The sequence below is a fragment of the Anolis carolinensis genome, chromosome 6 (assembly GCF_035594765.1).
Source record: "Anolis carolinensis isolate JA03-04 chromosome 6, rAnoCar3.1.pri, whole genome shotgun sequence".
Taxonomy (NCBI): domain Eukaryota; kingdom Metazoa; phylum Chordata; class Lepidosauria; order Squamata; family Dactyloidae; genus Anolis; species Anolis carolinensis.
Genome location: NC_085846.1, coordinates 23113334 through 23126866, shown reverse-complemented (window position 1 = coordinate 23126866; position 13533 = coordinate 23113334). Strand labels below are relative to the sequence as shown.

Sequence of the window (13533 nt, the reverse complement as noted above, 5' to 3'; positions counted from 1 at the left end):
AACAGCTGGGCAGAGGAAATGGAACACAAATTGCATGGGCAGGTCAGCACTAGCTATCAATGGACAGCAGCTCCAGCAAAATATTTATCTGCTGCTTTATACGACCCCAATAAATCTCATGCTCTTATGGCAAAATCCTAGCTGGAGAGGCTCAATGAGCCCAAAGATTAAGGGGAAGTATAAATTAAGTATTTCAGCCAATGTACCATAGAACCATCCTGTCAATGGGCCTGAATATTTGATGACCCAAACAACATGTCTCTGAATTACATCACTTAGAATTGTCAAATTATTCTAAAAAAGCACCAAACTCCTCCAAATTATGTTCACTAGCAATAACTTCTAATGTTCATGTAATGTATTAGTAAACTGTACAGTTTTTTTTTTACATCTCTTTGGGCATCAGGAATAGAGTTCAAGCAGCCTAGGTAGAAAAATATAGCACTTGTGAAGATTCTGTTCCTTGCTTCTCCTGACCATGAAAGTCATATTGTTAGATGGCAGCAACTTTACGATGGATTCTGATTATAAGGATCCAATTATATTATGAAGGCCACTGGATCTGGAGTCTAGAAGGGCCCTTGAGACTACAAAAGTTAAAGGCAGGACTGGACAACACAGGGTTCCTGCACCTCCTTTTGTGGCTCCCATGGCAATGCGAGAAAATCACATCACGGTGGCCTCATCTTGTTACTTTAAGAAAGGATGTAGCTATTCTGCAAGGTCCTATGGAGTGTCTTCTGACATCATAGACCCAAAATTTTTGTAGGTATGATGGAGGCTCCTATATAGCTTTCAGATCTGAGAAGTTGCTTGCCTAGGTTTGAAGGATTAGGACAGGAATTCATTTCTTTCGAAGTTTGTGCACATTGAATAGCGAAGATGAGGGGATGGCTTTAGATACCTATTTTCACATTTCATTTCTGATTCACTGGGCAACATAAACGATCCTTTCGTTTTCCCCCTCAGCTGCTTAAGCTTGATCTACACTGATAATATAATGCAGATTGAATGAATTATATGGTCAGTGTAGACAGTGTATAATGCAGTTTGACTGCTTTGAATGGAGTTCTATGAATCTTCACTGACTATATAATGCAGTTCCATCTGTATTATAATGGCAGTGTAGATGTGCTGAATTGAGGCTACTATTTCATCTTTTGAAGAAATGCAGATCTCATAGGTTTCTTGCATGAGTTGGGAGATATGGGGCAGTCTAATGAACTAAATGGTGTCTGGTTCTCATCCTTCTTTCGCACTGTAGACTCCAGTCCTGGGTTATGCACACTTTAGCCCTGATCCTATTATGATGCAGGTGATATGAACTATTTTTCATCCAAGGCAGCAATATTTGCTCAGGCTGCAGTGGGGTGGGATCTCCCCCAGTTGTTTGCTTTTTCCTTCCAACCCAGCTGCATCCCATTCTTGGCAGGCGGTGTGTGCAGCAGATATTAACCAATTAACACCCCTCTCTTAAGTGTTCAGATTTTTCGCACCAAATGCCGAGATGCATCTGCTTCTGGAGTGGAGAGCATTGCCAGATACAAGATTACATCATTGTGTTTGGGGATGAGGTCTAGGGAAGGGCAAGATTGTTGTCAGTCAACGGTATTGCACTTGTTGATCATTGCAATAATGCTGTGAAAGAGATTGCATGACTGTTTCTATATCTTAATGGGACACGGAGGCAGAGAATGAGATAAAGAGAAGATAGAGATCATAGATACTTCAAGAATCCTTAATTCAGCAGAGATGTGAGCCAAGAACAAGCTTGAAAAGGCACCCATGTCACAGCTGCTGAACTTGCTGACCATGGTTGGAATCCATGGAGCGGAGTGAGCTTCCACTAATAGCTCCAGCTTCTGCCATCCTAACAGTTTGAAAACATGCCAATGTGAGTAGATCAATAGGTACTGCTCCAGTGGGAAGGTAACAGTACTCCATGCAGTTATGCTGGCCACATGATCTTGGAGGTGTCTACGGACAATGCCAGCTTTTTGGCTTAGAAATGGAGATGAGCACCAACCCCCAGAGTCGGACATGACTAGACTTAATGTCAGGGGAAAACTTTAACTTTACTATGAGTCCCCACTGTCAGATAATATGGAAAAAGAAGATAATCTGGGATCAGATCATGGGATATAGGGATGGTGTGGAAGGGCCCTTAGTCAGTTGCATCTGGAATACACCAGGTTGAGGAAGGCTGCTCTGGATTTTGCAGCTGAACACCTTGAGAATAACAAGATTGTGCAAGGTCTTTTCTAGGTGGAGATCTAGGTTAGTTTCACCTTTTGCCTGGTTGGGTTCTAGCCAGAACACTGAGGTTCACACCCTGGTTCTTGGGAAGGAGACAGTGAAAACAACAGCATCTTAATTACTTTATACGCATTCATATTCTCTTTCATTTGTTTGTTCATTCATTGTACGCCTCGCCTTATTTCCAAAATGGAACCAAAGGTAGATTACAACATAGATTAAAACAAAGTACAATGGGAAAATCTATGTACTGTATATAATAAAAGTCATTGTTTGTATGTCTGTATGTGGCAGCTTTCTGATTGGACGCCACTTCCACAGGCCTGTGGACCGCCAGGAAGGACGGACCTGGACCAAACTCGCCACACATAATCCCTATGACCCATTTACATCCTGGTGTAGATTGGGGCAGGATGGACCAAGGATGATGGGATTTGGAGTACCTTCCCTCACTTCTTGAGACCACAGCAACTGCCACCAATCACAGAACTGAACCAAACCAGGCACACATATCCCAAATGACACACTTTACATGCTGCAGCAGTTTGGCAGAGGAAGGACCAAGGATTATGGGATTTGCAGTACCTTCATCCAATTCACCTCCCACATGATGAAACTGTATCAAACTTGACACGCAGGTGCAGGGTGGCCCACTTTACATCCTGGTGCAGTTTGGGGGAGGATGGACGATGGGACACTGGACAATGGGACTAACGGCGCTCCATGCAGTCATGAACTTGGAGGTGTCTACGGACAACGCCGGCTCTTCGGCTTAGAAATGGAGATGAGCTCCAACCCCCAGAGTCAGACATGACTGGACTTAACGCCAGGGGAAACCTTTACCTTTACCTATATTGTTATTATAAATCAAGCCATTGTGTATTTAGGTTGTAAAATATAAGAGTTGGACATCATCAACAGCCATGGCTCAATGCTATGGAATTCTGGGATGTGTAGTTTTGTGAGCTATTTGCCCTTCTCTGACAGAGATCTACAGATAATGATAAATACACACAAATGTCTATACTAGACAATGTCGAAGAGATAAGCAAACACTATAAAGGTTCAAAACATAAAAAGAGATGTGACATGTAAAGGCCACAGAAATAGTCAGGCCTCTCTGAGTATAGAGCTATCTTCTTTCTATGTGAAAAAGATAAGCAAATACTATAAAGGTTCAAAACATAGTGCATTTTATGTTTTGAACCTTTATAGTATTTGCTTATCTTTTTCACATAGAAAGAAGATACAGTAAAGTCTCACTTATCCAACATAAACGGGCTGGCAGAATGTTGGATAAGCAAATATGTTGGATAATAAGGAGGGATCAAGGAAGAGTCTATTAAACATCAAATTAGGTTATGATTTTACAAATTAAGCACCAAAACATCATGTTATACAACAAAATTGACAGAAAAAGTAGTTCAATACGCAGTAATGCTATGTAGTAATTACTGTATTTACGAATTTAGCACCAAAATATCACGATGTATTGAAAACATTGACTACAAAAATGCGTTGGATAATCCAGAACGTTGGATAAGCGAATGTTGGATAAGTGAGACTCTACTGTAGCTCTATACTCAGAGAGGCCAGAGATCTACAGATCCCAGGATTCTATAGCATTGAGCAATGGCATTTAAAGTTGTATCAGATTGCATTAATTCTACAGTGCAGCTACACTGAGAATAAAATCAGTGTGTGTTGGAGACTGTGGTTCATTCTCAAGCACATTTGGTGACTCATTTTTATTTAAAGTTTAAACATTTTTTTAAAAGCTGGTATGGCAAAGATTTCAAGGCACCATGGGAGGTATCTATGAGTGTGCTGCCAATCTGCAATACCACACTATTTATAAACAAAGCACAGTACACAGCGGGGAAAATCCTATTACATGTGTGAGCCATTATACTTCCTTGTTATGGCATAACTCCTGTATTTCTTTCATTCTAAGATGCCACTGATTGTAAGACACATACGAATTTCAGTACCAACAACAACAAAAAAAGTTTTATGCATTCCTAACAGCCTCAGGCCCCTTCCTTTTCCCCCTCAGCCGCTTAAGCGGCTGAGGGGGAAAAGGAAAGGGCCTGAGGCTGTTAGGAATGGTGGGAGTTGAAGTCCAAAACACATGGAGGAAGACCCAAGTTTGCCAAGGCCTGCTCTAGAGTCAAACCTGGCTACAATGGGACCAATATACATGCGAAGCAAAACGGAATGAGTCTTGTTCCATGATAATCCTGTAGAGTTCAAGGATGCCCTCTTTTCCCATTTCTATACGCTGTCTCACACTTAATCCTTCATGTCATGTCCTCCAGACATTGTATTGTGACCTCACATTGGCATTGCCAGTGTAGTCAGCACAATGTACAGCTGGGAAATGGAGCCAGGTAACACTATTTCTAAGAATCTCATCCTTATTATATGGTAAACTTAACTTGACATTAAGTCTAGTTGTGTCCGACTCTGGGGTTGGTGCTCATCTCCATTTCTAAATGGAAGAGCCAGCATTGTCCGTAGACACCTTCAATGTCACATGGCCAGCATGACTGCATGGAGCACCGTTACCTTCCCGCCAAAGCAGTGCCTATTGATCTACTTACACTTGCATGTTTTCGAACTGCTAGATTGGCAGGAGCTGGGGCTGACAGCGGGAGCTCACCCCATCCTGCGGATACGAACCGCCAACCTTCTGATCAGCAAGTTCTGCAACCTAGCAGTTTAATCCACTGTGCCACCGCAGCCCCATATCTTTATTGTAGCCCCAGAATATTTCTGAGAATAGACAGGGGTTAATAATACACTTTATTTATATCCTGCCCTTCTCCACTCAGAGTGGATTGCAAACATTATTTTACAGACATACAATAAGACAGGAGCCCCCGGTGGCGTAGCGGGTTAAACCACTGAGCTGCTGAACTTGCTGACTGAAAGGTCAGCAGTTCCAATCTGGGGAGCAGAGTCAGCTCCCACTGTTACCCCCAGCTTCTGCCAACCTAGCAATTTGAAAACATGCGAATGTGAGTAGATCAATAGGTACCGTCCTGGCGGGAAGGTAATGGCGCTCCATGCAGTCATGCCAGCCACATGACTTTGGAGGTGTCTACAGACAATGTCAGCTCTTCGATTTAGAAATGGAGATGAGCACCAACCCCCAGAGTTGAACACAACTAGACTTAATGTCAGGGGAAAACCTTTACCTACAATAAGACATACAACATAGACAAAGGCAAAGACTTCTTTCATTTCCAGCTTTGGAGGCGATGTTAACTTCTGGCTCCAGATAGTGCTCTCCATTTTCCAAACCAGGAGTCTGCGACGTTACCTCCTGATCATGTGGCTGGCAAGATTGTTTGGAGTATCTCTTTGCCTTTTCCCGCAGAAGCGGTACCTATTTATCTACTCACATTTGCATGTTTTTGAACTGTTACGTTAGTAGGGAAGCTAGGACTGACAGACAGGAACTCACCCTGTCTCGCGGATTTGAACAGCTGACCTTTAGGTTTACTGGCTGGGGTAGTTTGATATATCTGACACCAAGTTGTGAAAAGATACTGGTGAAATTCAATGGTTGGAACTTTTGATAGCAATCAGGATTTGATTTTTTTTAATTATTAAAAAGTATTATTTTTAGATGACCAGAAGTGCAACCAAACTGTAGAATTAATGCAGTTTGATATCACTTGAGTCAAGTCTAAAATAATGGGATTTTTAGTTTGCTAAGGCACCAACACTGTTTGACAAAGAAGGCTAAAGTTCTTGTGAAACTACAACTCCCATGATTTCATAGCATTCAGCCACTGCAGCTAGAGTGGTATCAGAGTGTATCAGTGGGTTAAACCCTTATACCAGCTGAACTGCTGACCTCAAGGTTGGGTTGCTGACCTGTAGGTTGGCGATTTGGATTCGTGAGATGGATGAGCTCCCATCTGTCAGCTCTAGCTCGCGGGGACATGAGAGAAGCTACTCAGCTATCATATATGGGCGTCCCCTTGGCAACGTCTCTGTAGACGGCCAATTCTCTCACACCGGAAGTGACTTGCAGTATATTCTCAATTAGCTCCTGACACGATAAAAAATCTGCATTAATTCTACTGTGTAGATGAACCTCGGATAGCTCAAACCTTCTAGAGTTTCTGATATGATAATAGTGTCTTTCATTGACAAGGGAAAACATAAGAGGGGTTGTACATGAGGAAACTGCAAACCCATTATATTCTTGAAGTACTTAGCTAAGTATTTTCTTACCCTGCCTATGCCAGCATTTCTACCACTCCCTTTCATTGCCTAGCAAGAGGAGACTGTTGTCATAGCAGCCAAGCTTGCATCTGGCAGGAAGTATATAGTAATTTTTTATGCAGAAGGCTCAAGTGCTTGCTTTGGAAATTAATTCTTCCCATTGCGCTTTCATCAAAAATTCACATTTGGAGAGGGAGGGAATTCTGGGTGTTTGAGTGGGGAGGAGGATTCTTTTGAAACCCGTTTCTGCATTTGTTGCTTCACATTAACAACCAACATTTGCAAGAAGGAAGAATCGGGATGTTTGGGTTTTTCTTGCTTTATGTGAGATGTATTTTTTTTATTCCACCCTTTCCCCCCAATATAGGGACTCATGGTGGCTAACATGGTAATGGCTCTAGCTTGCATGCCCTGTGAACAGGGCAGATAATAAAGTTCTCTCTCAACAGATTATTTGATTGTTTTATAGACCTAGAGAACAATTAGACACAGAGCCGGTCCAACAATGAGGCAAATTAAGCGGTCGCTTCGAGCGCAAAACATACAGGGGCGCAGTCGAGACTGCTTTTTCTGTTGATTTGTTGTAAAACATGATGTTTTGGTGCTTAATTTGTAAAATCTTAATGTAATTTGATGTTTAATAGGCTTTTCCTTAATCCCTCCTTATTATCCAACATTTTCGCTTATCCACGCTTTTATTTTTCAGTGATCGGTTTGGGGGGGGGTGTGTGCCAAAATTCTGTTCGCCTACACTTGAAAAATACCTAGGGCCAACTCTGCACCTTGATTAACATTGAATAGCCTTTCAGCTGCAAAGTCTGGCAGTAAATGGCTATGTCTTTGTGTGATATATGATGGTATTTTATGTGATGTGTTTAATAATGTTTAATGTTTTATTAAGGGAGGGTCAACTATGATGTTTTATACTGTTTTTTTTATCAAGGGCATTGAATTGTTGACAACACTGTGAATCACCCTGAGTCCCCATCGGGGTTGAGAAGGGTGGTATATAAATACTACAAACAAACAAACAAATAATAACTGCACTCAAAAAACAGGGGAATTTCAGGCATGAAACAATCAGGGCCAGTTAACACCTCCCAACAAAGGATTCCTCCAGGCAGGAAGCAGTCAGGCTTTGAAACTGAAAGACCATTCAGTTCTAATCAAGCTGGCCAGTTGCAACATTCACACTTGCCTCCAACAGACAAGAGTTCTTTCTCCCACCTTGGACCTTCCACAGATATATATATACACCCCTCTTGCCTAGTTTCTAACAGACCTCGCACCCTCTGAGGATGCCTGCCATAAATGTGGGCAAAACATCAGGAAAGAATGCTTCTGGAACATGGCCATAAAGCCCAGAAAACTCACAGCGACCCAGTGATTCCGGCCATGAAAGCCTTCGACAACACAAGGAATAAGTTTTCATACTTCTGACGTTGATAGTATATTCTAGATCTATTGCCCCGGAAAAATTAGGTTGGAAAGAATATTTTGCTGATGTGATTTATCATATAATTGCGAGCATGAAATGCCCAATCAAACAATACTTATTTCATTTTCATATTCACATTCTTGTTTTCATATTCTTTTTATTCATGTTTATTTTATTGTTTCCGTATTTCACATTGCCTGATTTTCTGCCTCATATTGAAGCAGATGAAGAAAACTGGGATATGGATTCTATAAATAAATAAATCTTTTTCCCAAGGCAAAACAGAAAAGGAAATTTGAAGAGGGGATTAGGTGTGGTTTTTATGTGACGTGGTTCTGTTTTTTGGTCTTTCTCCTTAGCTAATAAGTTAGCATCCCCTTAAGATGGCTGAAGCTCACCAGGCTGTGGCTTTCCAGTTCACTGTCTCTCCGGAGGGGATCGACCTTCAACTCAGCCATGTGGCTTTCAAGGAGATCTATCTCTCGGGCGTAAGATCCTGGAAGAAGAAATGTAACCAGCTACGAGTAAGTCACAGGTCCAGAAATTCAATTTGCAGTGATGCTTATGATTATTGCCATGTTTACCCGAGTCTAATGCTTGTTTTTTTTGGCTAAAGTACATTGTCAAATTTGAGGTGCGCATTACATGAAATGCACAGATTATACTCTAGAAAATACGGTAATTTGATTTATGCATCAGCATCACGCTTCCTCAAAGGTGTTCGGGGCAGCCAACCATCTACATAAAAACAAATACAGGCAGTTCCTGATTTACAAACGTCTGAGTTATAAACAATTCATAGTTAAGAATGGGGGTGAAACAACAGGAAGTGAGAGAAATCTACTCCTAGGAAGGGAAATTCACTCCTGGAAGAGTTATCATGGGCGAAAAGATGTCTCCACTGAAGCTTTCTCACCAATCTTTGTTTCCACAACAAATAAAATTTTATAAAATCCAGTTATCACAGGGACAGAAAGTGAAGTGAGGTCTTCTGAAGAGTGGCACAGACAGCAAAACAAACACCACGGGGGTGTTAACCCTTCCCTATGCTATCCAAAGCTTGCTTCTATCTATCTATCTATCTATCTATCTATCTATCTATCTATCTATCTATCTATCCATCTATCTATCTGGAGTTACATTGAAAAAATGTACATACAAATTCAATTTAAGAACAAACCTCTAGAACCTATCAGGTTCCAAGCTTGGGAACTGCCTGTAGTGAAAAGGCACAAATGGCAAATATCCAAAAATCACCCATTGCAGATATCTAAAGCAATACATTACAAGGTAAGGTAAAGGTAAAGGATTTTCCCTGACATTAAGTCTGCTTGTATCTGATTCTGGGGTTGGTGCTCATCTCCATTTCTAAGCCGAAAAACCAGCAGCTTCCGTAGACACCTCCAAGGTCATGTTGCTGGCATGACTGCATGGAGCGCCGTTACCTTCCCGCTGGAGCGGTACCTATTGATCTACTCACATTTGCATGTTTTCGAACTGCTAGGTTGGCAGAAGCTGGGGCTAACAGTGGGAACTCACCCTGTGCCCCGGATTCCATCCACCAGTCTTTTGGTCAGCAAGTTAGGCAGTTCAGCGGTTTAATCCTCTGTGCCACTGGAGGCTCCCAATAAATTACAAATGGCTACCAAAATACAAAACAAACAAGCAACAATGAATTTGTTTGTATAAAACAAACACATGTTGTAAGTAGTACCTGAAGCATGAGCTTAGGGAACAACCAAAGGTCTAAAAACACATAGAGTTTGAGCAATGAAAATTCGACCATAAATGTTAACCCAAAGACTTCAGAGCTTCTGATATCTGTTTATTCCTGGAAACCACAATGCTTCATTGTAGACTTTTAAGGATTAAATTGTAATCCAGCAGATTTGTACGTACTTGCTGTGATCGATGTTTGTCCAAGTTGAAGTAAGATGTTTGGAGAAGTTGAAGATCTGGGACACTTTAGTAATAACCTTCAGAGAATGAAATCATAGGTTTATCAGAGAACCAAGACAACCATCAGTATGAAGTATGACCCACTGTTTGTTCTCCAGTTATTAAAGTTCAGTATGTATCTAACATCTTATTCAGTAATCTAAGTATTCTTTTGGTGTGTTATTTCTATTATTGACATGAAAAGAATACTATCTCTCTGTGTGGGAAAATTGGAACTGTTTCATGGGATTGAGTGGAATCTTACTGGGGCATCATGCTAGTGTAAAAATAATTGCACAAGTGGTTGTGTTAAGTGTGGTCATTTCCTAAGACACAAAACCTTTTTCATGTTTGACTTGGCAAAGCTAACTTGCACTTACTTACATAATGGGAAAGCTCTGTCATTGCATGTTGAGTAAATGTGACATCCTGCAAAAGCGTGCTGATGTAAATTTAGGTTACACTAAGCGTGTATAGGATTTTGGCTTGAAGGATTAGGGCTGAATATACACCGCCCTATATCCCAGGATCTGATCCCAGATTATCTGCTTTGAATTGGATATGAGTTTACACTATCAGATAATCTGGGATACGAAAATAATCAGGGATCAGATCCTGGTATATAGAGCAGTGTAGCTCCAGCCCTAATCTTTTAAGCCAAAATTGTATACATGCTTAGTGTAACCTAAATTTACATTAGCACAGTTTTGCTGGATGTCACTTTTACTCAACATGCAATGACAGAGTTTAGCCATTATGCAAGTAAGTGCCAATTAGCAGATAAAATCCAGATTACCTGCTTTGGACAGTTTATATGGCAGTGTAGACTCATATAATCCAGATAATAATGTGGATTATCTGCTTTGATAATGTGGACTATATGGCACTGTAGAAGCAGCCTATAACCTGCATTATAGGAAATGGGAGTGGTTAGAAAGTAACTACCAAGTTTTTTAGTCAATAATGCAATGCTTATCAGCAAGAAAAAATGAATAAAAAGCTCAGTGTCGCTCTTGCTTTGAAATGTAGACGTTTCCATTTGCAAAAAATAAATAAATAGAAAGACAATATAATTACACCATACCCCATTCAGTCAAGTATGACCTTGAAAGCTACATTTTGGCTTTACTCTTTCAATTCAAAATTTACCATTTTTCAAGTAAAGATCAACATGTTGCAACTTCATGTAAAACTAAATTAAGTTAGGAGGAGTGCAAAGGACTTTAGTCTACTTTCAAATAGCAGAGAAAAAAATGTTTTCATCATCCAGATGATGGAATGTGACTGTCTTGTGACTTTTAAGACAGCAGCAGCTATTTTATCAGGTACAATCTCCTTGTTTTTTAGAAGCAAGAAACGTATCATTGACTTCCTTAAAAGTGAATAGGCAAGGAAGTCTGTAACTAACAGTAAACTGGACAAAACATTCCAACAGCCCAACAAAAACAAAGAGATGGCAACTTTTAAGCAGCATATGTTCTGTATCACAAAAGCTAGAACTGGTGCCATTTTTGGTATCAATTGGTCAAATATACCCAGAAACGGGCCTAACATTTGAGACACCAAAATGTGTGTTGGCCAGTGTTATATTTTCCAGGAAAGGGGTTTCATAAAGCACAGCTCTTGCAATTCAACAAACATTTGAACCTTTTCTTAGTTCTCTTGTTCCTAACATTCATTTACCTCCAACAGAATGGTTTCGTGACAGGAGTCTACCCTGCCAGCCCTTCCAGTTGGCTCTTCATGGTTACTGCCATCCTGGTGACCCAATACTCTCGCCTTGACCCCTCCATGGGCATGATTGACAAGATCAAGGAACACCTACCAGTCAGGTATGTTAAGGAAGGGAAAAGTAGATGTGTAGCACAGATTAGTTAGTAAGACTTAAAGTTGTTGGGGTTGGAGAGATGACTTGGTTTCAACAATGGGAAGTAGTGGTTTCTTGCTACGAGAACATTCTACAGTGCGTCTCACATTAATGAGATTGCCCCCTTCTGACTCATTTCCAAAAGGAAACAAAATATTGTTTATTGTGACACCTGAATGGGAGGAACTGTGGTTTGCTTGATCAGATTCAGGTTGGAGGGGATTGAATGCTCTCTCCATCCAGCTGAGGATGCCCACGTCTCTATTGTTACTCCACCACCAATAAAAATAGATATAGGTTGAGTATCTCTTGTACAAAATGCTGAGGACCAGAACTTTTTTTGATTTCAGATTTACAGCGTAAATTGGAATTTATACATGGTGGAGTGATTAAAGAGAAATTATTTTCCCCATCAGAATTTTAGAACAATGGATCTTTGGGTGACAGTACCGCCAGTAGGTTTTCAAAAGGATGCTACCAAAAATGCTCCTACAATGGCATCTGCTTCAGTGACTTTAGAGAAGTTTCTGCCTTTGTTTCAGCTTTCAACATGATGACCTCTCCATGCTTACAGAGAGTTTATCTGATTCCATAATGCAGGTGACTTGTGGAAGATGCCTTTCTCCATCACACCATGCTTATTAGTTTCCCAGAAATATTTGTCCACTAACTTTCTTGGATATTGATCAACATTCTAGACTTGGGTGGTCAACTGCAATGAATCTGGAGCCAATTCTGTGCTCCTGAGACCCATCAAGGGCATCATATATAGCCAAAATGCCTTAAAAAGAAAATAAACACAACTGGAGGTGGGCTGAAGTTCACTTCTGATTTTGGGGGAAAAAATGGATCTTTTGTGTTGCTTGTGTTCTCACTCCTGGAGGCTTCCACATGAGTCAGTTCACTCTTCTTGGGGACAACAAAATGTTGTTCTGTGGAATCTAGAATTGATAATATCCACAAAAGCAGCCTTGGGGTGGGCACACTTTGCCCTTCTCTGTACTAGGTAGACAAGACCGGTTAGGGGATTTTGAAGGGTGTAATCCAATTATCTGAAGAGCTCCAGGCTTGGAAAGCCTGAAAATATGTTTCTTTGACATTCTTAGAATTCTTATACGTGTTAGTAGTCCAGCGAAGTGGGGCTAGAAGGGACGGTTGAACTTTCTTCTCTCCTAAGATGTTTCCTTTTGACTTGAACTCTCTATATGTTTTTTCTTCTCTCCTCCCTTTCTCTTTCTCTCCATGTTCCACCCAGTGGTTATCTGTCAGATCAGGGCATGAATATCCTCAGCGCTGCAACCTTTTCCACAGTCCTTTGGCTGGCCCTCATTATGACAATGCGTAGCATATTGAAGATGCTGCTGTGCTATCATGGCTGGATGTATGAGGAGCATGGGAAGATGTCCAACACCACAAAAATTTGGCTGGTATGTTTTGCAGAAAGGGCTTGCTGTCATTCGCCCAGAATCTTCAGCTAGCATAGCTAGTGACTATGTAGGCCAGAGATTTTCCAGAGCCACAATCTAATCTGCGCTTGTCCAGCCCAGAGATTTACCAGAGATTCAATGAGGACTAGACCACTGCTTCTTAAACCTTGGGTCCCAAGCCCAAATTGGGTCCCCTTAGTCCAAACCTCTCCAAACTTTTTATGTTGGTGGAACACTTTTTACACATGCATCCTACCATGACATGGTAATTCAGTTTTACTGGCAAGGTAAAGGGTAAAGGTTTTCCCTTGACATTAAGTCTAGTTGTGTCTGACTCTGGGGGTTGGTTCTCATCTGCCTTTCTAAGC

The 13533-nt window shown here is 41.0% G+C and overlaps 1 protein-coding gene across 6 annotated transcripts in view; it reads left to right on the top strand.

The window, feature by feature from the left end:
• The window catches only part of cpt1c (carnitine palmitoyltransferase 1C), a 45194-nt gene that overhangs the window by 15976 nt on the left and 15685 nt on the right, over positions 1 to 13533 (top strand). For 4 of the 6 annotated variants that reach the window (XM_062983759.1, XM_062983757.1, XM_062983754.1 and 1 more), the window contains 3 exons: positions 8293 to 8457; positions 11564 to 11703; positions 12994 to 13165. In XM_062983759.1, coding sequence (XP_062839829.1) covers positions 8317 to 8457; positions 11564 to 11703; positions 12994 to 13165 — 453 coding nt within the window. In that variant the 5' untranslated portion in view covers positions 8293 to 8316. Of the gene's footprint in view, positions 1 to 4594; positions 4684 to 8292; positions 8458 to 11563; positions 11704 to 12993; positions 13166 to 13533 lie in introns of those variants that run through there. The other 2 variants (XM_062983755.1, XM_062983756.1) reach the window with 2 other exon arrangements.